General features: G+C 47.8%; 2 protein-coding genes across 9 annotated transcripts; both read right to left on the minus strand.

Moving 5' to 3' along the window:
• Nucleotides 1–785: 785 nt before the first annotated feature.
• LOC143442907 (odorant-binding protein 2a-like) lies at nucleotides 786–4,839 on the minus strand. 3 transcript variants are annotated; one of them, XM_076937585.1, is made up of 7 exons: nucleotides 4,712–4,839; nucleotides 4,063–4,196; nucleotides 3,792–3,862; nucleotides 3,209–3,319; nucleotides 2,507–2,608; nucleotides 2,181–2,207; nucleotides 786–804 (listed from the first exon to the last, which is right to left on the minus strand). In XM_076937585.1, exons 1-6 carry the CDS (start codon nucleotides 4,796–4,798, stop codon nucleotides 2,182–2,184), a joined length of 531 nt encoding a protein of 176 aa, XP_076793700.1. In that variant the 5' UTR covers nucleotides 4,799–4,839; the 3' UTR covers nucleotides 786–804; nucleotide 2,181. The 3 variants fall into 3 exon arrangements, with proteins under 3 accessions (XP_076793700.1, XP_076793701.1, XP_076793699.1); XM_076937586.1 differs by lacking the exon at nucleotides 786–804 and adding an exon at nucleotides 1,682–1,852 and having other exon boundaries at nucleotides 3,209–3,250; XM_076937584.1 differs by lacking the exon at nucleotides 786–804 and adding an exon at nucleotides 1,682–1,852.
• On the minus strand, nucleotides 1,682–21,482 carry LOC117709885 (odorant-binding protein 2a-like). 6 transcript variants are annotated; one of them, XM_076937582.1, is made up of 7 exons: nucleotides 21,328–21,482; nucleotides 20,679–20,812; nucleotides 20,403–20,473; nucleotides 19,606–19,716; nucleotides 18,907–19,008; nucleotides 18,620–18,646; nucleotides 1,682–1,855 (listed from the first exon to the last, which is right to left on the minus strand). In XM_076937582.1, exons 1-6 carry the CDS (start codon nucleotides 21,412–21,414, stop codon nucleotides 18,621–18,623), a joined length of 531 nt encoding a protein of 176 aa, XP_076793697.1. In that variant the 5' UTR covers nucleotides 21,415–21,482; the 3' UTR covers nucleotides 1,682–1,855; nucleotide 18,620. The 6 variants fall into 6 exon arrangements, with proteins under 6 accessions (XP_076793697.1, XP_076793698.1, XP_034360188.1 ...); XM_076937583.1 differs by lacking the exon at nucleotides 1,682–1,855 and adding an exon at nucleotides 1,980–1,998; XM_034504297.2 differs by lacking the exon at nucleotides 1,682–1,855 and adding an exon at nucleotides 18,121–18,291.
• Nucleotides 21,483–24,888: the final 3,406 nt, after the last annotated feature.

Genomic DNA, 24,888 nt, shown 5'->3' on the forward strand with positions numbered 1-24,888 from the left:
TCAAACTTCTCATCAAGAACCCTGTTAACCAGCGAAGCCTGGAACAGCACATTTCAAACCCTTCAGTAACTGCTAGCCAGGATCATCATAGCCATCCATGTTATCTTTTAAAGTGGATTGAGAAATCCAGGACCTCCAGGATGAAGACTCACTAAAACCATTCAGGACCACTCACTCAGGCAGTGCCCCAGAAGATCCTTTCAAGAATACTACGTAACAGAGAAAGAAGACAGGCAGCCTCATTCTCAAGAACATAAGAAAGTCTACATTTTATAAGAAGGCTAGGTGAATTAGGAGAGCCAGGGAAAAAATTCATCCATGGTATCCAACATGGTAGACTAACAAACCTGTGCAAGTTTTGTTTTGTTTTGTTTTTTAAAAAGGCAAGAAAATTGGGCCTGGGGCAATGGCTCAGCAGTTACGGGTGTATAGTGCTCTTGCAGAGGACCCAGATTCTGTTCTAGCACCCATATTAGACAGCTGACAACTGCCTGTAATCCTCCATCTCTATGGGATCCAACACCCCCTTCTTGCCTCACAGTCGCCAACGCATGTGTGCATGTGAACACACAAAGACACACAACACACATAATTGAAAACAAAAATCTTTTAAAAAGAAAGAAGAGTAACAAAACGGAAGAGATCCGCAGAGCCCACTCAATAGGAGTGTGAAGTGTAAAGGGTCTTACCTTCCCAACCGCAGGGTGAGTGGACATGCACAGCCTGACGGTTTGCTGCCGCAAGAAACGTCTCACTGACGAACAAGCACACGGGCTCGAGGGGAGAGACGGACAAGCAGAGCACCTGCAAATAAGTCAGGACTAAGGAACACTCAGGTTTGGCTCCCGGCGCTCATGTGATGTCTTGAAATCATCTGTAAGACTAGTTCTAAGGATCCAATGTTCTTTTCTGGACTATACATACATACATACATACAGGCAAACAAACATGCATACACATAAAAAAAGCTTTTAAAAGAAGACACAAATATTTGTGTGCCAAATATAAAATAAGCACTTAAGGGCAGATTGACCTAGATGTAGTAATGAGTGACTTCAATAGCCCATGTGGGACAAGCCATGTGAGTCAGCTGTTGATCAGTTGGGCCATGAGAATGTCCCTACATGATGGATACTGTGAGGCTACTGCTTGTCACCATGACTACTAAACCCAAGCTCCTTGTCAAGCCTTGAGGTACTTTTCTTGACTGAATTATTTGAAGTAGGAAGACTTAACCTAAATCCAGATCTTTTGATGTGGGATGATCCACCTTAAATATGGGCTACCCCTTCGGTGGCAGCCTGTAGAAGGACATGGAAGGAGGAGGTGTTTGCTCTTTATCTGTTTGCTCTCACTCTCACCAGCAAGTTCAACGCTTCACTGGTATTAGAGCCTTCTTCAGGATTCCTGCATATGCTAAAGATAGGCAGAGACACCTAGCCTCACCCAGACTGACCAGCACTAGTTTCTTGGATTTCCCATCAAGACACAGCCATTGTTGAAACAGTTGGTCCTGGTCTTGTCTATATAGATTCATTATATTATGTCTGTTTCCCTAGAGAACCCTGACTAAAATATATTTGATGATCTTCAGGAAATGGCTTCTGATGAGCACCATGTCTGCAAGATTCTACACTGTCAGAGCTTTTAGGAAGCCGATGCAGACAAGACTGAGCCAGAATGACTTGAGATGGTTTATTAGGAGAAGCTAGTGCTGGGGGAGGGTGAAGCCGAGGGTGAAGGGAAGTCCATCAATGAAGGTGAGAACAATGGTCCAGGGCTGGGGAGCTCCAAGGATGTCTCAGAACTGAGTTGGCGTTAGGGCAGGATCAGCCAGTGCATCCATGATGGGCTGCTGGGCCAGCAAGAATAGAGGGGAGTGGGAGATGCAGGCCAGTGGTCTTCCATCCTGCAGCATTTGTGCAGTAATGGCTGGACAGCCACAGGCATGAGAGTGACTCTGTCTTACACCGTGACCTGGCAAGTGTGTGCATATCCCTGGGGATGGGAGATGAGGGGCATAGCCAGGTGGAGAGCAGAGTTCAGAGATTAATGAGGGATCACTGCTTGGCTAGACTATTTCTGCACAAGTGAATGAGTAAAGATCAAAGCACATGGACCCTCCAACTCCAAAACCAAGGAAGTTAGGTTTTCCATAATCCTTCTGGAGGGCCACTTACCCTACTCATCGTCAAGCACACATTGATCTGTAGAAAGCAAGAACAGGGCAAGGGTAAGAAGGAGCTCTTGGATAAGAACCCATCACATGCAGCTCAGATCCTCCCAAAGCCAAGACTTAAAGCTGGGATCTGGTGTCCTCATGAGGGGGCAATGGAGTTTGAAGGGAGGCAAGAAGATGCATGTAACACAAAGTGGCACATAGACACACAAGGTACCCAGAGGCATACAGGAACACACAAGAAGAACAGAGCTGGGGTGCTCACAGGGACTCAGAGGAGAAAGAGGCTGGGTTAAGGGAGTACATGACCAGAGCTTTCTCTCTCACCCCTCTGCTCAGGTACAATGATGTATTCTTCTCTGAATCCCTTGCTCTTTACAAATTTCTTGAATTCTTCCATGGCCTCTGGGTTTTCCTCAGGGTCTCTTCCTGTGGGGAGAGGGCCAGGTAAGCAGGGCAGCAGTGATGCAGAGCTCTGCAGGGAACCCGTGACAGAGGGCAAGAGCACTGAGCAGCACTGGGGCTGCTAACCTGGAGCAGTGAGGACAAGGAGGAGGAGGACTCTGACAGGAGACATGCTGCTCTGGAATGAGAGCTCCCAGACACTCAGTGACCCCGACAGCCCTTTGTGAACCTTAACAGGCTTTCAGGGTTACTCCCAGACCTTTAAGAGTCTGGAGCTCAGAAGCATGGAGCTATCCCCTGGCCCTGGATACCTGACCCCTAGCTACACCTCAAGGCCTCTGTCGGGTTATTCGTCTTCATATTGACTGGTAGATGCCTGAGATCTCTAGAAATGTCATTTGCCAGCTCCAGAAGTGGAAACTCCTGCTGAATGCTCAGACCTCCACAGGTCACATAAGCTGGGTCCCCTCCCAGCTGACCCACTTTCTACATTGGATCTTACATAATGCCTGGGTAACACATTGAGGCTCCCCAGTCTGCAGTGGCCAGCATGTCTGTTGCTGTTTTGATAGCTCCTAGAAACAGAGACTGTGGACAGGACAATGAGTCTCTGTTTTTCCTTACCCACAAGTTTTGCCTTGCAATATGGTTTCCTGTGGCGCCGGCCTACACAGAAAAAGACGTAGTGGCCCTTTACAGGGATCTTCTGAATATAGACGGTACTTTTGCCATTCACTGAAGGTGCACAGAAAAATAGCTCTTAGCGTTTAATTTCTTGAAAAACCTTTGGAAGTTTTTCAAAGAAATATTCAGAAACGTTTGTGGTTAATCACACAGGAGACCCAGCCTGTCCAGCTCTGGTCTTTCTGTGATCTCCATAACTAGACAGAAGCCATCTTCCAGGATATTGCTAGGCCCTGTCAAGATCCCCAAAGAAGGTACGGGCTGAGTTTCCCACCAAGCCTAAACACTTCTCTTGACTGCTTTCCTAGTCTTAGCAATGATTCCTCGTGGGTCAAGAGCTAAACAGGAGTAGTCAGGGTTTGGCGGTGGTGGACCAGTCAGTATGTGAGTCATAATAACCTATGACCTCTAATGTCTCACACATGGAATATTAGTGGGATGCTGAACTGTGAGCTGAACAAGGCCAGCAGCCTCCATGCAGAAACTTGCCCCTGCAGGAGACCCCGGGCTGCAGGACACTCACAGGCAGTGTACTTGCGAGGCTCACTAGTTCTCTCCAGGTGAACAAATATGACTTCACACGCACCAGGAACCCTGCAAAACAGGAGCCACACGCAGATCACCTGGCTCAGCCCTGACCGGGCAACTTTAAAATTTTATACCAGCCCTGCCAAAGATTTAGAGTTTTGCGTGGTACCAAGCCCACTCAAAGACAGAGGAATTCAGCCACCCATAACAAAATAAAAATGAAAAGACCAGAAAGACAGCAGCAGAGACTTGGTGGGGACACTCACCAGTACGTTATCCAGACTTGCAAGTCCCCTCCTTCCAGGGCTGTCACGGTCATAGGGAAAGTTCTCTTTGGTATGTTCCCACCTGTAAGGTTTCTGTCACATACTGTGGCCTTTGTATACCAGATCCCAGAGAACTGCAAAAGACAGAGTCTATAATAATGTCCAGCCTGGTCCCTAGTGTTCCCAGCCTCTAGTGCCTGAGCCTGCAGCCTGAACAGACATTCCAGAGCCTAGGCTGCAGCTCTGAAGAGGGCTGGCACCACACATCCCCACACATGCCCACTGTAGAGAGAGCCCAATCTTGGCCGATCTGGCCTAGTGAGGACACAGGATCCCTGCTTTCTATGCGTATGCTCTTGGAGGTTGGGAAGTCAGCACTGAAGAAGTCCTCTGTTCTAAAAGTCACGTGCTATGAAAACTTCTGGTATCCCATGCCACTCAAGCAAAGACCCATGGCTTCACACCACTCTCCTACTCCAGGCCAGTGCTCTTGGAGAGGTTCTGCTAGCAAAAGAGTAGTGTTCCTGATCTGACCATTCCATGCTGGGATGCAGGGCTAGACTTCAAGGATATCACTTGAACCAGTGGACCAACACCAACCAGGGCCAGGCCATCTCCTACCACCACCCATTGTCCCTCCCATCCTCACATCCTCCTGGTCATCTGATGGGCCTTCCTGAGCCTTCAGGACAGCCACCAGCCCCAGCAGCAGGACGGTGAGGAGCAGGCTCTTCATCTCCAGTCACTGGGCTCTCACACAAGGCAGGTCACCTGGGCAGTGTGTGCTCTGGCTCCTCACCGGGTGCCCTATATATCCCCCAGGGACAGGGACAGGGACATGTGCCCACTTGGCACTAACCATGTCCCTCCTGTCCATCTCTCATGGCCAAACACACATCCATCGTGGAGCTGAAGGTTGTTGTTGTTGGGATCTGATGTATATCAACTCAGTGTCACCTGCAGATAAAGAAAGACACACAATGCCCTGCAAGGTGTGGGCCACCCAAGTGCTGTGCTCACAAAGGACCCTGGGGACTGAGCAACGCAGGTGCAGGGAGGGAGGGAGGGCCAGGCTTCCCTTCACAACTTTGTCCTGCATCTGCCCATGGCTGAGCTGAGCTATGCTCCCTGAGACCTGGCCTCTGACCTCCTGCTGCTGAGAACTAGGCTGAGCTTCACAACCAGAGACCATCTGCTGGGCCCCAGATGGCTTGGCCCCTGCCTGGGGACTCACCTCATTGTCCCTTCCCTGCATGGATACACCACCTGGACTTCCCTATAAGTGGGGACACCAATTCCTGACTGGAGTCAGTTTAAACATCATCAGGGCAGACCCCATGGCACTAGGCAACACCATGCCCCCTGACCCACCCATCCTGCACTGAGGCCAGCTGTGTTCTCTAAGAGCACTTCTTACTCCCAGATGTCTGGCTCCTTTTTCACTAAATGGCCAGTGTTCATCTACTGAGCCACCGGTTAGGGTTCTCTTTCTTTACGTCTCAACTGTAAGTTGGCTGCATGAAGAATTCCAGCCACACAGTAGGGTCATGAGTATGTGTCTCCTTAAGGAATCAGCGAAAGGGTTCACGTCTGTGAACTCAAGGGGGTTTATGTCCAAACAGGGACTTGACCTTCTGCTGCTCCCTCCTCTGAGGGCCCACTGACAGGACATTTGCAGAGCCAGGCTGCCCTGATACAACTGAGGTCCATAGGTGTTCTTTTCTTGGCATTTGTACCATAGGTGGGTGGAGACCCAGGCTCCATCACACCTGAGCTCCTGTTGAACATGGTCTCTCTTTGATTCACAGCCCCCCAGCAGGTTCATTTCCTCATTAGCCTTGAGCACCTGCATGGTCTGAACATGGCCAGATCTCATTCTGTTTGTTCATATAACCACACAATGCACCAAAAGTGTTCCAAGTTTATTATGACTGTATGGACAATCATAGTTTGCCCTGCCATTCCTAGTTCTAGATAATTATTAAGTAAACTTACCAATTAGTTATAGTATAATCCTATGCTTGTATTGTTGCATTTAGCCTAGAAGGAATTGCGAGATCATATATTGAGTATATATATACCAACAGAGAAATCACAAATGGTTTTCCAAAATATATTTACACACATGTTGTTTCTGCAGCTGTGCACCTGAGTTCCTATTATGACTGGCTGTTGTCTTGGGCATGTAGTGTCTGCTTTTCTGGGTGGCTGAGATGTTCCCATGGGCTTGTGAGCTTGGCTGACAAACACATGACATCTTTGGCCATGTCTGTTCAAGTCCGTTGCTCATGTCCACTGGTGGTTATCTTATCTGATGTTAAGGGTTGATGCTTCCTCACTGACACTAGTGTTGTTCATGTAACCTGAAGTGCTTCTTAGTGCATGGCTTGTGTTTCTGTCCAGCTAGCCCTGTCCTACCTACATAGCTGTTGTAAGCGGGAGGAAGTCAACCCACTAATTTCCCTTTACAGGGCTGTTCCTTGCTGGCAGATCTGAGAACTGCCTTGCCACCCAGGTCATGACAATCCTTTCTTTGTTTAGCTCTCATTGCTTGGAGACCAACAGGAAATTGAGGCCTGTAATCCTGTCAGAGCTGACTTTGAGAGGAACACCCAGGCTCTAGTCAAGGTCTGCTTGCTGAACTGTGGTTGGCAGTTGATCCAGTGCCATGGGACGGATAGCTAGAGACTTGCTTTTGTATGTTTGTCAGAAACTAAATTGCATTTGATGAAAGGTATTTTAATGAAACAGATAGCATTGTGAGCAACTGGCATTTGGCCCTTCCCAAGTGCCAGGGTAGGACATTCCATGCTATCTCAAGGAGGAAGGAAAAGCCCAGACCCATTATCCTGTCAGTTTCCATCCCTGCAGACTGAGGGTGTGTTAGCCAGGTTTCCATCACTGGGTTAAACACACCAGAGAACAATGTGAAGGGAGGAAGGATTTATTTTGGCTCCCAGTTTCAGAAGTTCTGCCCAGGCTCGGCTGCTCTCATGGCTCTGGGCCTGTGGTGAGTCAGAGCATCACAGCACAGAGGGTTCAGTGAGGGGCTGCCCATCTCATGATATCAAGGCAGCAGAGAGAAAGGACAAGGGGCCAGAATGAGATGTAGTTGAAGGAGACACTGTCAGTGACTAACTTCTACCAGCCCAGCCTCATTCTCCAGAGCCTGCCAAAACAGGGCCACACTTCAGATCCACGTGACAGTGAGTTTATAAACCTCACACCTGCTCTTTAAGACTGTGTGTCAGAGAAACAGGAAGAGGAGACACAGGCACTGGTCTGGGAAGCTGCTAGCCTCTCAGTATGCTGGGAAATGTCCACTGCAGTTGCATGGAGCTCAGCCATCAGCACTTTGCACCACAGCCCACACCTGGCACTGACACTTGAGGGGACAAATACAGTACATTTCACAACTGCAGTGGCCTCTCTCTATCTGCTGCCATCTTAATTCCTTTATGTCCAGGAACATGATTGGACACTTTGGGAGAATTCAACTGCTGAGACACAGGCAGCAAATAACAAAGATACATGAAGAGATTCATTAGCCTCCAGCAAACTGACAGTGCCCTGCTCTGCTAATCACATGTGCGTGTTGTTCTTCTGTTCAACGACTGAGACACATGTGCCTGTGTGGGGACATGCTTACAGGAATGACATGCATGGTATGAAGGACAACCTGACAGTACAGAGACCTCTGCCATAATACAGAACTGCCAACCTGCTTCCTGATCTCTCCTAAAGAGCACCAGCCCCACCCTCTCACGCCCAGCATGTCAGGCTTCCTGCTCAGCACCTTCTTTACTTACATCAAGACCTGGGCCATGCCAGCTCTTCAGCACAGTTCAGGGCTTGTCAGAGAGTGCTCGCTAATATTGTGTGTGGATACTTGGGCCTGTCCACCTTTGGTTCAGAGAGGGACAAAGGTGCCATTGTGGGACCAGCATTTGTCTCCAGGGCTATGGAGTGTGGACAGCTCCACAGGAACTGAATCCCTTCTCCAGAGATGACCTCTGTGTCTCAGGGCTGGTGGCCAAGTCCAGGAACTGCAGAGTGGGAGTGGAAGGCAGAGTTCCCGTTGGGAGGGAAGTTGGGCTAAGGCCGGAAGCCAGGGCAGCCAGGGCAGCCTTCACTGACCTCAGGTCACAGGCCCGTACATGGACTCATGGTGCCTCGTGCAGCCATTTGTAGGGAATGAGACCTGGCTGTGTTGAGTGTGTGTAGGTGCTCAAAGCCAATGAGAAGGGAGGCTGTGGACTCCAGAGGCATGAAGTCCAACAGAAGCACAGAGTGGCTCAGGACAGGCTGTGAAGGAGCCTGGTTCTCCATCTCACATCAGGGCACAGGATGGCAAGAAATGAATCTCATGGACCTCAGTTGTACCACAGCAGCCCTGGCTCTGCAAACGTCCTGTCAGTGAGCCCTCAGAGGAGGGAGCAGCAGAAGGTCAAGTCCCCTGGTTGGACATGAACTCCCTTGAATCACAGACATGAACCCTTTCACCAATTCCTTCAGGGTTTATTCTACCATACTGGAAACTCATTGTTCAGGTCACCTGCTCATATTGGTTGGATGCCTTGTTTGGTGTTAATGTTTTCATTAATTCAATTATTTATTTACTTGACAACACAAATAGAGCTTTTCCTCCCTCCTCCCCTCCAAGTTCCTCATGCTCCACTCTCCTTCCTCTAGTGCCCCGTTTCTTGCTCCTCAGAGAAGGGGAGACCTCCCATGGATATTAAACCACCTTGGCTTATCAAGCTGTAGTAGGACTGGGTATATCTTCTATTGAGGCTAGACAAGACTGTCCAGTTAGGGGAAAGGGATCCAAAGGCAGGCAACACAGTCAGAGACAGCCATTCACAGCTCTTGCTGTTAGGGGTCCCACATGAGGACCAAGCTACATATCTGTTACATATGTGTAGGGGGTCTAGGTCCATCCCATGCATGCTCTCTGGTGGGTGGTTCTCTGAGTCCCTATGTGCCAGGTTAGTTGACTCTGTGAGTTTTCTTGTGGTATCCTTGACCTCTCTGACTTTCAGTTCTTCCTACCCTTCCACAAGATTCCCTGAGTTCTGCCTAATAGTTGTCTGTAGCTCTCTGCGTTTGTTTCCATCGGCGGCTGGGTGGTGCTCAGATGACTGCTATGCTAGGCTTCTGTCTGCAAGCATAACTGAGTATCATTGATAGTGCCAGAGGGAGATTTTCATGGCATGGGATGCCAGTTATTGATTAGCCATTCCCTCATTTTCTGCTCTTTCTTTATTCTTACATATCTTATAGGCAGAAAAAGTTGTGGGTTGAAGTTTCTGTGGCTGGGAATGCAAACTTGTACGACCACTTTGGACATCAATTTGACAGTTTCTCAGAAAATTGGAAATAGTTAAGTCTCAAGACTCAGCTACCACTCCTGGGCGTATGCCCAAAAGATGCTTCCCCATCGCACAAGGACACTTGTTCAACTATGTTCAGATCAGCTTTATTTGTAATAGCCAGAAACTGGAAACAACCTAGATGTCCCTCAACTGAAGAATGGGCAAAGAAAATGTGGTCCATCTACCAATGGAGTGCTGCTCAGCTATTAAAAACCAGGAGACCGCCGGGCGGTGGTGGCGCACGCCTTTAATCCCAGCACTTGGGAGGCAGAGGCAGGCCGATTTCTGAGTTCGAGGCCAGCCTGGTCTACAGAGTGAGTTCTAGGACAGCCAGGACTACCCAGAGAAACCCTGTCTTGAAAAACAAAACAAAAGCCAAGGACATCATGATATTTTCAAGCAAATAAATTGAAGTAGAAAAGATTATCCTGATTATGGTTACCCGGACCCAAAAAGACAAATGGTGTTAAATATTTTAAGTAATTTATATATTCTATATGTCATTCCCCTGTTGGATTGGCAAAGACTTCCTTCTCTTTGTAGGCTACCTCTTCACAGCTGATTATTTCCTTGGCTGTGCAGAAAGAAGAATTTTAATTTCACACAGTTCTAATTGTCTTGAAATTATTTCCTGTGTAATTTCAGTCCTATGCAGAAAGTCTTGTCTCTGTCTATATCCTGAAACTTCAAGTAGGCTTGTGTCTGTGTCCTGTATCCTATCACACTGACTCTACCAATGCCATGCTAGTTTAGTGACTGTAGCTCTGTAGCATAGTTTAAAATCAGATGTTAGCTGGGCAGTGGTTGCACATGCCTTTAATCCCAGCACTTAGGAGGCAGAGGCAGACAGATTGTTGAGTTTGAGGACAGCCTGGTCTCCAGAGTGAGTTCCAGGACAGCCAGGGCTACACAGAGAAACCTTGTCTTGAAAAAAAAAAAAACAAAAAACAAAACAAACTCCTCCAGTTCTAGATCTTCTGTGCTCCCATATGAACAGTAGGATTCTTTTCTATTTCTGTGAGGGATGACATTAGGCTTTTGACAGAAATTTGTATTGAATATGAGGCTTGGTTTTAGTAATATTGCCATGTTCACAACTTTGAATCTCTCAATCCATGAATATAGGCATTCTTTCTGACACTGTGCTCTTCAGTGTCCTTCATGCTCTGTAGGTTTGATAGGATCTGTAGAAACTTAATTTTAACACCTTATTAATTAGGTTTCTTCCTCAGAATATATCTCTTTTCTTTTTTACTTGGTTGGCTGATGTGACTTGGATCACCTTCAAGGGTTTGTGGCATATTTGTTATTGTTATTCAATGCAGAAAAGTTAATAATCTTTCATGTTGATTTTATATTCTGTTATCTTGCTGAAAGTTTTCTTTTCAATCAGATTTCAGAGTTTTCTGGTGACATAGTTAAATCTTTGCAAACACAAAATAACTTAATGTGCATATAAACATAACTGGACCTTTCACTTCCTTTCCTGCCATATTGCTGGGGCTGAGACTTCAAGCTCTGTATGAATAAAGAAGGCTCTTATACTCTTGTCCTGTGTGTGGACCTGTCTTCCTACTTTCAAGGCCTGCTAAAGTGGAGTCTGTGACTGGGATGCAGGTCCACTGCAGCTCCAGGGACCTCAGACCCCTCAGGGGGACACTCAAAGCTAGGTACTGACACATTTGCTGGCCCAGGCTGTGTGCTGCCAAACTGCAGAATCCTCTCAGTTGATAAGGTCAGCTCTAGGCAACAAGGGTGGAGTTCCTTCCCCCATGCACTCTGCTGCAGAGTCCAGCTTCCTGCCAGTGGGATTCAGTGGGCTCTCAATACCAGCCCCCTACTCTCCACAGCTGCCTCCCAGGCCCTCACCCTGGAGCCCTGTGGCAGGTCCCTGAACTGTCATGGTTCCCTGTTCTTGGCCTCCAAGCTAGATCCAGTTTAAACAACAAGCCCCTTCTCGGGATGGCTCCTGGCCACAGCCTCAGAGCTGGGACACTGTTCTCCACGTCTGGCCCATGTGGCCAGGAAAGGGACTGCTCCTGACAAGAAGAGCAGCTGGATGTGAGGTTGGACTTGGATCTGAGGACAGACCAACCAGGCTCTGCACAGGCCTCCTTGCTGACCTTTGCCTGAGGGTCTGACTCCTCCCCATGGCCACCATGCTGGAGCTGGGCTCGCCTTTTTGGAAAGAATTGGGATTGGCTCGAGACACCCCAAGACCAGGTTCTCAGCACAAAGGAGATTCTCTGCCCCAGAGGGACAAGGGCAGAGGATAAGAGACAAAGACAGGAGCTAGAGGATGAGGGAGAAGAAGGAGAGGAGGAGGGATGTTTGTCCCAGGGCTGCAGGAGAGGTCTGGGGTGGACCAGGGGGATGATGACAGAGGGCTGCTTCTTGCTAGAGAAGAGACAGATGTGGCACAAAGACAAGTGGTGATTTATAGAGGTAAAATGGGAAGCCTGTGTTAGGATGATGTGATTGATTTTATTTAGGTGTGTTAACTGGGGGGAGGGGGCTTTGATAGCTAGACTTCAAAACTTTGATAGCTTGACCTTGGTAGTCAGCCTAAGGTGGAGGAAGTGGCCCAATAAAAGAATGGACCTTGGTGGCCAGCTTTAGGAATGTAGTTTAATGGCTAATGTAGTGAGGGGAGAAGGAATGGGGGAGGGCAAGGCCTGCCAGAGTCGCGCTGGCCATGTGCGGGCTGGCTAGAGTCCCTTCAGCTTTCTTCCTTCTGTTGTGTGTCATCTGTTTCTACATATTCCCAGCTGTCCTATGATGAGTGCCTTGGTGAGTGTCTAACCCATCCTCTCTTTCCCTGTAAGAGCAGCTCTCTCTCTATAGATTTTTATTATTAATCATTCCATTCCTTTACATCTCAAATGATACCCCACTTCCCGGTTACCCCTCCACCAACCTCCCATCCCACATCCTCCCTCCCCACTCCCCTTTGCCTGTATGAGACTGCTCCCCCACCCACCCATACTCTCCCACCTCACTGCTCCAGCATCCCCCAACTCTGGGGCATCAAACCTTCCCAGGACCAAGGGCCTCCCCTCCCATTGCTGTCAGGCAAGGCCATCCTCTGCTACATAAGTATCTGGAGCCATGGATCCCTCCAGGTACACTCCTTGGTTGGTGGTCTAGTCTCTGGGAGAAGTGGGTGGTCAGGCCAGCCTATGCTGTTCTTCCAATGGGGTTGCAGTCCCCCTCTGCTCCTCCAGTCCTTCTGCCAGCTCCCCTGCCAGGTTCCCTGGGCTCTTCTGATGGTTGGCTCCAGGCATCCACATCTGCATTGCTCAGTTGCTGGCTGGACCTCCCAAGGAACTGCTTCACCCAATTCCTGTCCACAAGCGCCTCTTGACCATGTGAACAGTGTTGGGTTTGGTGTCTGCAGACATGATTGATTCCTAGGTGGGGCATCCCTGGTTGGCCCTTCCTTCAGTCTCTGTTCCATTTTTTGTCCCAGTTCTTCCTCTCGACAGAAACATTTCTGGGTTAAAAAGTTTGAGATGGGTGGGTGACCCCATCCCTTGACAGGGGGCCATGCCTATCTACTGGAGGTCTCAACAGGTTCTATCTCCCCTTCTCTACACATTTCTGCTAAAGTCATCCTCTTTGGGACCTGGAGCCCCATGTTTCACTGGTTGTCTGGGAGCTCCCAGTGGCTATCCCCAGTAATTTCCTGACCTGTCCTTCTCTCTCATCTCCTCCAGCTGCTGATACCACCCCCCTTATTTATAGATTTTTTTCTTATCCTGACCCTTCTCCTTCCCCAGGGCCCATGAAGTCACCGTGTCAGCCTTCATTTAACTGCAGGCCTCTGGTTTAGGTTTTGACCACACTAGAGAATTGCAGTCGTTGCTATTCAGCCATTTGTGAAAGAAAGTTTTCCATGTTGCCCACTCGTTCCAGTCTGTTTTATTTTGTGCCCTGTGAGCTTCTGGCTGAGGGCATTCAGCAGGGCGCTCTGGGAGTGCCTCCTCAGAGTTTGACTTGGCTCTGAGAACAAAATCACATAGACTGTGTGGCTCATAAACGGAAATTGATTTCACAGTTTCAGAGCTGGGGGAGCCCAAGGTCAGGGAGCTGGCAGGTTTGGTGTTTGCTGAGGGCTCACTTCCTGGGTCTCAGATGGCTGTGAACCACTGTGTCCTTACATGGCAGAAGGGAAGAGCCCTCCCTGGTCCCCTCTCTGCTCACTTCAAACTATTAATTACACTATGATACCTGCACCTCTCTGAAAGCAACTCCCCTCCCTCACCCCATCTCCTTGAACTTATGTGTCAACACATGGAGTGTAGGTAGACACAAACATCTGGGCCATTGTGAGCCTCTCTGAATATCAAATCCTATCTGAGCTGTGACAACCAAGACTGTTCCACTGTCTTTCAGGTCTTGGTGTCGGGTGGTGTTATCCAGCCACCTTTGAACTTTTCAGCAGTGTGTAGTTTGCTGGAGCTCTCCCAGGCAAAGAAGTTGCTCACAAACTGTTTTCTTTGATATCAGGCAGGGCTGGGCTGGGAGAGGGAGAAAGAGAGGAAGAGTGTGTGAGGAAGAGTGGGGAAGGATGGAGGGGACATGAGGAGAGGTGCCAGAGATGAGAGGATGCTTTTCCCACAGGAGAGAGATGACCTCTGTGTTGCTACAGGTTCTCCCTGGAGGCAGAAAAGCTGGTGTTATGAATGTTGTCACAGAATTAGATCAAATGAGCACAGGACACAAGCCCCTGGAGCTCAAAGTCACCTGAGCAGCTTTGTAGGGGAGTTTGACCACACCACTCTGTGCTCCCCACAGATCCTACTGCATCACCTACCAGAGGCTATCTTACCTACCAGAGGCTATCTTACCTACCAGAGGCTATCTTACCTACCAGAGGCTATCTTTGGAGCCTTGAATGAAACACACACACACACACACACACACACACACACACACACACACACACATTAGCTTATTTTTAATATGCCTTCACTGCCTCAAAGCCTGGGCACTCCCAAATCTTTCTCTGCTACTCCAAGCCCTATCAGGGAACCGGCACATGTCCATTTACCTGAAGTCTCACTTGACTGGTTGGCTTTATTTACTGCTCCTCTTGCATCCCATCCTTCTACCCTGAGTTATGGCAAATCTCCTATTCCTCTCTGTGGTTTTGCCCATGCAATTCTATGTGTCATGCCCTGGGCAGGCCATTGGCTTTTGGCATCTTTATTGATTAATCAAAAACCAACTGGGGGCAAGGACCTTTAGCATTTGGGCACCCAGGTTTCAAATTGAATCAATGCATTAGAACCAATCTCCAACACCTTACCTTTTCTGTTCAAAGTAAAAAACAAAAAAACAAAACAAAAAAAGCAAACAAAAAACAAACAAAATACCCCACTCTTCTCTCAGACATAAATTGAGGACAACCATTACCATAACAATTATATAAATCACAGAGTATAATATATAATTAAATCCAGTCCTTCGTATTTGTCAATTAGATAAAGTACTCTACCATAATTCCTAATTAAAATAGCTTACAATTCTAAACCTGAATTATGCCTTGATTCCATCCTGGAACACCACTCCTTCCCTGTCAATACAAATACAGAGCCTCTCTCTCAAAATAGCATGTCCTTGGTCCAGGAACTGGAAATCATTAAAGGTATAGCTTGACCTCTCTCCCAGAGGAATTTTAATATAAACACCAAACATGTAACTACATGCATTTTGATAATTAAAACAACTCGAAACAGTTAAAGCAATCTAAACAAATGTTAACCATTGAGACAGTGCTTCTGCACCACTTCCTGCTTTTTAACCTATGATTTAAGATCAAAAGCCTCAATATTGTATACATCTATGTACACTTAAATCCTCCCTACTATGGAGACTAATCTCTCTGTGGGTACATATTGTAGTATTCCCCTTTCTCTTCATATACCTTGAATTAACAAAGGTTTCTATTATCTTTCTGAAGCAAATTTTTTCTACCTACCCCCTGCTCTTTGATCTATAATTTGAGATCAAAAGCCTCAATATATTTATTCAACTGTGTATTTAATTTTAATTAAATTTCCTTCTACTTACTGTATGAGCCTATTTCTAGGTCTAATTTTTGTCATACCAGACTGACAATCCCAGAAACCCCCTGTAGACCATGTTCAGAGATCCTGAGAATTTGCCCTTGTAAAACTTTTAAATATCTTTAAAGTATTTGTCCATTCATTCTCCCTACCATCATTTCTAATTCAAAGAGCTTATGATTCTATACCTGAATTATAGTATTATAATTATTATATATAGTACTCCCTTCTGTAGTGTCTGCTGTGTCTACTGTCTGGCTCTCTGACTTTCACTTTCTTCCTTGGCTGACCTGGCTCTTTGCACAGCAGGAGCTCCCAGCTTCTCAGCCTAAGCTCTTAGTATCCATTTCAAACTGCTGGGAAGAAACCCACATATGGTTCGGTCAGAATCCGTATAGTTCTTTTATCCTTAGAAACAAGTTGGATTTATGAAATCTCTGTCCTTTATTTATCTGGTGGCTAGAGGCAGGCAGCTTTTACTCTTTGTTTCTTACTGTATTCCTCATAACATGTGGCTCAGGGAAAATCCCTGCCAGACGCTGTGTTCCTTTGTTCTAGTTTTAAGGCTTGTGCAGGAACTGAGTGACTGACTCTGGCTTGGCTAGCTAAAAAACCAAATCTCCCCTCCTCCTAAATTTATCTCATGGTGCATGTATATTGTCTTTTTCATTCAGGAATCTCTAAATTATTTTAATAGTATGTACTTGCCCACCATGTTGCATGCAATCTGTAGTGAGAGTTTTGGCTAAACCACTTTGTGCTACCCCCCAGAAGCTATCTTTGGATCTGTGAATGAAACACACACACACACACACACACACACACACACACACACACACACACACACACACACACAAGCTTGCTGGAAATTCTAAACCTTCCCCTGCTACCCTAGGCCCAATCGGGGAAGCAGCTACTGGCCACTTCCTGAAATCTCACATGACTGGTTAGCTTTATTTCCTACTGCTCCTGCATCCTATCCTTCTACCCTGAGTCATGGTGACTCTCCCATTCCTCTCTAAATCATTACTGGCACAACTTTAACTGTCTCATCCTGTGTGTAGCCACTGGCCATTGGCATCTTAATTGATCGATCAAAAACCAATTGGCAACAAGGACCTTTACACTTGGGCACACAGATTTCTGGTTGAATGGAAGCATGAAAGCCAATCTCCAGCAGAGCTGTCACCCATGCTGGGGTGGGCCTTTGTGATACAACTGTCTTTGTCACTTCTGCTTCTGTAAGGAACCCGCCCATCCTTTGTAAGCAATCCAATAAAACTCTGGTTCATCAGGATGGCCTTTGGTGATATCTGTACTTTGGGCTGTCATAGGATTCCTAAATAAAGTGTATTGCATCTCTCCAGGAAAATAATTGTCACACAACATTATGTGATTCAAATATATAAAAATGCCAGTTTATATATATTTGGGAAGCTGCTCCTGTGCAGGCAAGTTCGCTGGTTCCAAGAAAGGAGGCCAGGGAAGTCGCCATGAAGAAGTACAGAGGGGAGGTGGAAGAGAAAGCACGCACATGTAGAGAGATGGAAACGGGGAATAGAAAAAGAGCAGGAAAAAACTAAATGTCTGGGTTATATAGAAAAGAGCCTCTGGGAGAAGGACAGCTCAGCTTCTTCCTGGGCTGGAAAGTTCAGGGTCAGGAAAAGAGTATGCCAGGCAGGGACTTTGGGATGCTGGGAAGCCATGTCTGCTTTGGTATGTAAGATATACACCTCAGCACCTGTCCTAGGTTCTCAAACTAGCATTCCAGTCTTTTATGATCATAAATGAATAAGGGGCGACATAATCTCCTATGACTAAGTACTTCCTCCTGACATCAGGGTGTCATTATAGGGGAGGGAGGCTGGAATGTTTGCCAAGTCTAGGTAGAGCTGGTTGTTTCATTGCTGTTCAGGCTGTGAAACAATCTGGGGCTAAGAGTGTATAGGCCCAGCTCAAGCAATGTGTGAGGCTGACTGGAGCACCTATGGGTAACTGCTTTGGAGCTTTCCTGGGTGCAAGTTCTGAGGGAACACCTAGACCTAGGATGCTGGAACATATACATGTATATGTATGTGCATGTGCATGTGTATGTGTATGTATATGATATATACACACATACATATACATATATGTGTGTGTTTGTGTATATATATATTATACATGTAATATATATATATTATAAATTTGAAACTTTTAGGCCTATGACCTTGGCAGGTTGGGGTGGGGGTCCCAGAACCAAGGAAAGTGGACTAGATCCCACCATCAGAAAGAGGCAGGTGGGGAGGGAAACAGGCTGTTGATTGACAGTACTTATCTGGAGTCCACTTGATCTGTGGGAAGGGGATTCACGTGGATTGCCTGAAACTTGTAAGAATCGTTTTAAATTTACAAAAATACTTGCATTTACCAACCTCAAACATCTTTCATTTGAATCATTTTTTCATTCCTCCTAAATACCTTAAATCACTTTCTTGTCACCATTCAGGGTTTTCACACCCTCTAGCCTCTGTAAAATGCATTTACCAACCTCAATCGCCTTCTGTGACCCTCAAGCACTTTCACAGAAGCTTGCCAATACAAGGCCCTCTGCAGACAAGACTGAGCCAGAATGACTTGAGATGGTTTATTAGGAGAAGCTAGTGCTGGGGGAGGGTGAAGCCGAGGGTGAAGGGAAGTCCATCAATGAAGGTGAGAACAATGGTGCAGGGCTGGGGAGCTCCAAGGATGTCTCAGAACTGAGTTGGCGTTAGGGCAGGATCAGCCAGTGCATCCATGATGGGCTGCTGGGCCAGCAAGAATAGAGGGGAGTGGGAGATGCAGGCCAGTGGTCTTCCATCCTGCAGCATTTGTGCAGTAATGGCTGGACAGCCACAGACATGAGAGTGACTCTGTCTTACACTGTGACCTGGCAAGTGTGTGCATATCCCTGGGGATGGGAGATGAGGGGTATAGCCAGGTGGAGAGCAGAGTTCAGAGATTAATGAGGGATCACTGCTTGGCTAGACTATTTCTGCACAAGTGAATGAGTAAAGATCAAAGCACATGGACCCTCCAACTCCAAAACCAAGGAAGTTAGGTTTTCCATAATCCTTCTGGAGGGCCACTTACCCTAGTCACTCTCAGCCACACATTGATCTGTAGAAAGCAAGAACAGGGCAAGGGTAAGAAGGAGCTCTTGGATAAGAACCCATCACATGCAGCTCAGATCCTCCCAAAGCCAAGACTTAAAGCTGGGATCTGGTGTCCTCATGAGGGGGCAATGGGGTTTGAAGGGAGGCAAGAAGATGCATGTAACACAGAGTGGCACATAGACACACAAGGTACCCAGAGGCATACAGGAACATGGAGAGAAAGAGGCTGGGTTCGGGGACATCATGGTAAAAGCTTTCTCTCACCCAACTGCTCAGGTACAAAGATGTTTTTTTCTTGGAATCCCTTGCTCTTTACAAATTTCTTGAATTCTTCCATGGCCTCTGGGTTTTCCTCAGGGTCTCTTCCTGTGGGGAGAGGGCCAGGTAAGCAGGGCAGCAGCGATGCAGAGCTCTGCAGGGAACCCGTGACAGAGGGCAAGAGCACTGAGCAGCACTGGGGCTGCCAACCTGGAGCAGTGAGGACAAGGAGGAGGAGGACTCTGACAGGAGACATGCTGCTCTGGAATGAGAGCTCCCAGACACTCAGTGACCCCGACAGCCCTTTGTGAACCTTAACAGGCTTTCAGGGTTACTCCCAGACCTTTAAGAGTCTGGAGCTTAGAAGCATGGAGCTATCCCCTGGCCCTGGATACCTGACCCCTAGCTACACCTCAAGGCCTCTGTCGGGTTATTCGTCTTCATATTGACTGGTAGATGCCTGAGATCTCTAGAAATGTCATTTGCCAGCTCCAGAAGTGGAAACCCCTGCTGAATGCTCAGACCTCCACAGGTCACATAAGCTGGGTCCCCTCCCAGCTGACCCACTTTCTGCATTGGATCTTACATAATGCCTGGGTAACACATTGAGGCTCCCCAGTCCACAGTGGCCAGCATGGCTGCTGCTCTTTGATGGCTACTAGAAGCTGAGACTGGGGACAGGACACAGGGTCTCTGTTTCCTCACCCACGAGTTTCCCCTTCCGATGTGACTTCCCATGGTTCTGGCCTTCATAGTAGAAGATGCAGTGGTCCTTTACAGGAATCTCGTGAATATAGAAGACCTTCTTGCCTCTGACTAAGGTGAACAGAGATACAGCTCTTAGCGTTTCTTTTTCTTTCTTTCTTTCTTTTTTTTTTTTTTTTTTTTTTTTTTTTTTTTTTTTATTTTGATTTTTCGAGACAGGGTTTCTCTGTATAGCCCTGGCTGTCATGGAACTCACTCTGTAGACCAGACTGGCCTTGAACTCAGAAATCCACCTGCCTCTGCCTCCCAAGTGCTGGGACTAAAGGCGTGCGCCACCACCGCCCGGCAGCATTTCATTTCTTGGAAAACATTTGGAGGTTTTCCAAAAAAAAAAAAATTTAGGAACACTAGCAGTTGGCTATACAGGAGACCCAGCCTGTCCAGCTCTGGTCTTTCTGTGATCTCCATAATTAGACAGAAGCCATTTTCCAGGACATTGCCAGTTCCTGCTGAGGATTCCAAGCAAGGTCAGGTCTGAGCCTGGCTGCAGGCCTGGTCCTTCCTTCCCTGCTTTCCTGTTCTTAGCAATGCTTACTTACTTAAGGGTCGAGAGCTATACATGAGTGCCTGGGGGATGGCATGGCAGAGCAGTTAGGACCTGGTGCAGACTAACCCATGACTTCTAATATCTGGTAGATGCGCTGTGACTGGGTGAACATACTTGGAGCTGAACAAGGCGGGCAGCCTCCATGCGGGAACTCGCCCCTGAAGGAGACTCCAGGCTGCAGGACACTTACAGGCAGTGTACTTGCGAGGCTCCTCAGTTTTATGCATCAAAATTTTTTTCATGTGACACTGACCCTTCCTCCTGTAAAACAGAAGCCATACTCAAGTTACCGGGCATATCAGCCTGACCAGGCAATGCCAAAGATTTATATCAAGATCATGCCCAAAATTTAGAATATGATGTGACAGCAAGCCCCTTCAAAGGCAGGGGAATTCAGTCACCTATACCAAAATCAGAATGGAAAAGACAAGAAAGACACCTGCAGAGGCTTGATGAGGACACTCACCAGAACGTTATCTGGACCTCTAAGTCCTCTCCTTCCAGGGCTGTCACGGTCATAGGGAACACTTTCATAGGTTTGTTCCTATCTGTGTGATTCCTGTCACATACTGCGGCCTTTGTATACCATATCCCAGAAAACTGCAAAAGACAGAGTCCATAATAATGTCCAGCCTGGTCCCTAGTGTTTCCAGCCTCTAGTGCCTGAGCCTGCAGCCTGAACAGACATTCTAGAGCCTAGGCTGCAGCTCTGAAGAGGGCTGGCACCACACATCCCCACACATGCCCACTGTAGAGAGAGCCCAATCTTGGCCGATCTGGCCTAGTGAGGACACAGGATCCCTGCTTTCTATGCGTATGCTCTTGGAGGTTGGGAAGTCAGCACTGAAGAAGTCCTCTGTTCTAAAAGTCACATGCTATGAAAACTTCTGGTATCCCATGCCACTCAAGCAAAGACCCATGGCTTCACACCACTCTCCTACTCCAGGCCAGTGCTCTTGGAGAGGTTCTGCTAGCAAAAAAGTAGTGTTCCTGATCTGACCATTCCATGCTGGGATGCAGGGCTAGACTTCAAGGACATCACTTGAACCAGTGGACCAACACCAACCAGGGCCAGGCCATCTCCTACCACCACCCATTGTCCCTCCCATCCTCACATCCTCCTGGTCATCTGATGGGGCTTCCTGAGCCTTCAGGACAGCCACCAGCCCCAGCAACAGGACGGTGAGGAGCAGGCTCTTCATCTCCAGTCACTGGGCTCTCACACAAGGCAGGTCACCTGGGCAGTGTGTGCTCTGGCTCCTCACCGGGTGCCCTTTATATCCCCCAGGGACAGGGACAGGGACATGTGCCCACTTGGCACTAACCATGTCCCTCCTGTCCATCTCTCATGGCCAAACACACATCCATCGTGGAGCTGAAGGTTGTTGTTGTTGGGATCTGATGAATATCAACTCAGTGTCACCTGCAGATAAAGAAAGACACACAATGCCCTGCAAGGTCTGTGCCGCCCAAGTGCTGTGCTCACAAAGGACCCTGGGGACTGAGCAACGCAGGTGCAGGGAGGGAGGGAGGGAGGGCCAGGCTTCCCTTCACAACTTTGTCCTGCATCTGCCCATGGCTGAGCTGAGCTATGCTCCCTGAGACCTGGCCTCTGACCTCCTGCTGCTGAGAACTAGGCTGAGCTTCACAACCAGAGACCATCTGCTGGGCCCCAGATGGCTTGGCCCCTGCCTGGAGACTCACCTCATTGTCCCTTCCCTGCATGGATACACCACCTGGACTTCCCTGTAAGTGGGGACACCAATTCCTGACTGGAGTCAGTTTAAACATCATCAGGGCAGACCCCATGGCACTAGGCAATACCATGCCCCCTGACCCACCCATCCTGCACTGAGGCCAGCTGTGTTCTCTAAGAGCACTTCTTACTCCCAGATGTCTGGCTCCTTTTTCACTAAATGGCCAGTGTTCATCTACTGAGCCACCGGTCAGGGTTCAATTTCCTTACATCTCAACTGTAAGTTGGCTGCATGAAGAATTCCAGCCACACAGTAGGGTCATGAGTATGTGTCTCCTTAAGGAGTCAGCGAAAGGGTTCATGTCTGTGAACTCAAGGGGGTTTATGTCCAACCAGGGACTTGACCTTCTGCTGCTCCCTCCTCTGAGGGCCCACTGACAGGACATTTGCAGAACCAGGCTGCCCTGATACAGCTGAGGTCCATAGGTGTTCTTTTCTTGGCATTTGCACCATAGGTGGGTGGAGACCCAGGCTCCATCACACCTGAGCTCCTGTTGAACATGGTCTCTCTTTGGTTCACAGTCCCCCAGCAGGTTCATTTCCTCATTAGCCTTGAGTACCAGCATGGTCTGAACATGGCCAGATCTCATTCTGTTTGTTCATATAACCACACAATGCACCAAAAGTGTCAAAACTTATTATGACTGTACTTTCTCTATGAACCACAGTCCAGCTAGGTATTCAGAAGGTTTTTCATTTGTATTCATAAACCTGCAATTCCTAGGCCCAGCCACTTTCCCTGAGACCAAACTGACCTAGACTCTGGAGGCAAGTTTGGTCCCACAATAACATCTTTGTGCCTCTCTGGACCACGATTAAGAAGTTTCTAGACAGGCCGGGCAGTGGTGGCGCACGTCTTTAATCCCAGCACTTGGGAGGCAGAGACAGGCAGATTTCTAAGTTTGAGCCTAGCCTGGTCTACAGAGTGAGTTCCGGGACAGCCAGAGCTACACAGAGAAACCCTGTCTCAAACCCCCCACCTCCAAAAAAAGAAGTTTCTAGACTCTATAAACAACGTTAATGATCTCTCTATGAGAGGTTCTAGGTTGCGCCACCTAAGGCCCTATCATGAACCAGTTCTTTCCCCAGCAACCCTGTCCCCCCCGCTTCTCCCCATCATGGAAAGTGCTGCTGAGGGGGAAGCAGCTACCACCTGGTGGGACAGGAAGACCAGTGCTCTTAGGACCAGAGCTAGCATCTCCATGTATGTGGAGCAGTGGAGCATCCTCAGTGATCCTGGCATGTTTTCCTCCACTTGCACGCATGAGTCACTTATCTAAGTCACTTAGCATGTAGGTACGTATGTTCCAATCCTTGAGACAGGAAGGGTACAACACACAAGTGCTTGGCAAAGCCTGGACTCCAGCAGTGCTGAGTGCCAGTGAAGCCCTCTGGGTGCCTGCCATTGTCTCCTGGCTGTGGCCAGTGTCTGAGTGCTCCCAGTTTTCCCACTGTTTGCAGGCAGCAGTCAAATTAAAGTGACAACAGACACTAGTTGGAATGAGTAAATTGCAAGAAGTTTTTTTCAGGTAGATACATGAGCAAACATCTACCTGGTTCAGATGGGCACCAACCAAAAACCAGAGCGTGACTCCACCAATTTCCACCTTAGAAAACCTATGAGTTTCTTAGGCTCATTTACCTGGGTGAAGCCAAAGCTACATAAAAGCCGCAGCCAGCATGGATGATGACTTCATCCTTTGTTTGATAAGACCTTTCACAGTCTATATACTCTAACACCGTCTGAGACCAATTGGTCTCAGACATGAAATTAAGTCAGAATTTCTTATGGGGGTGAAATTTGCAGGAGAAAATCACTAGAATCTCAGAGGAGGAATGGGCAATTCTCCCAACACCTCCATCTAAGGATGAGTATTAACAGTCTACAGGTAGACCTTGACAGTGTCTTGTAAGTAGCTAAAATTGCCCCGATGAAGATAATAGTCACTAAGATAAGAGGATAGCAGTATGCATGGAGGATATCACTCAACTCTAAACAGGACTGGTGCCATCCATGGTGGACAGGATCTGTAACTTGAGGTTATATTCCACTGAGGATAGATGCTCCCTGGAAACAGTAGTACAGACACCAACCAGGGCCACCCTTGGGAGATGGTAAGTTAAGACAGTAAAACTCCCTTCCCAGTGCTATATGGCCAGAATTAGTTCCCTGGGGTATTCCATGACATTGTGGTAGCAGGTCCTGCCTTCTGTGGGTCATCTCCCTCTCCTCACTTGCCTCTGATTCTCAGCTCTGGTTTCTTGGTGCTGCTCACTGGAGGGCCAGTGTCTGGGCTTTACATAGCATTTACATGTAATAAAATCTTGACTGTTCCTGCTGCAGCCCCAAGCTGTCCTGAATAGAGACACATCTAGAAAGCATGAGACAAATGAGTGTCCATGAAGACCAAAGACCACCTGAAAAGTGGGTTACAACATACTCCATGGCTGTCAGGCCAACCATTTCAGAGACTTAGTCTCCAACAGCTTGAAACCCAGTTGTGGAATAGACTCAAATACTAAAGAGTCTGTGCCAAGGTGGGGTGTGGCTCAAAGTACTGATGGCCAAAGCTCTGAGTCCCCTAAGCTGTGCTAGATACTTCCTGACACACTGACACACAGTGAAGTGCATGTGTCTCCTCTTCCTGTTTCTCTGACACACAGTCTTAAAGAGCAGGTGTGAGGTTTATAAACTCACTGTCACGTGGATCTGAAGTGTGGCCCTGTTTTGGCAGGCTCTGGAGAATGAGGCTGGGCTGGTAGAAGTTAGTCACTGACAGTGTCTCCTTCAACTACATCTCATTCTGGCCCCTTGTCCCTTCTCTCTGCTGCCTTGATACCATGAGACGGACAGCCCCTCACTGAACCCTCTGTGCTGTGATGCTCTGACTCACCACAGGCCCAGAGCCATGAGAGCAGC

The sequence above is a fragment of the Arvicanthis niloticus genome, chromosome 6 (assembly GCF_011762505.2).
Source record: "Arvicanthis niloticus isolate mArvNil1 chromosome 6, mArvNil1.pat.X, whole genome shotgun sequence".
NCBI lineage: Eukaryota > Metazoa > Chordata > Mammalia > Rodentia > Muridae > Arvicanthis > Arvicanthis niloticus.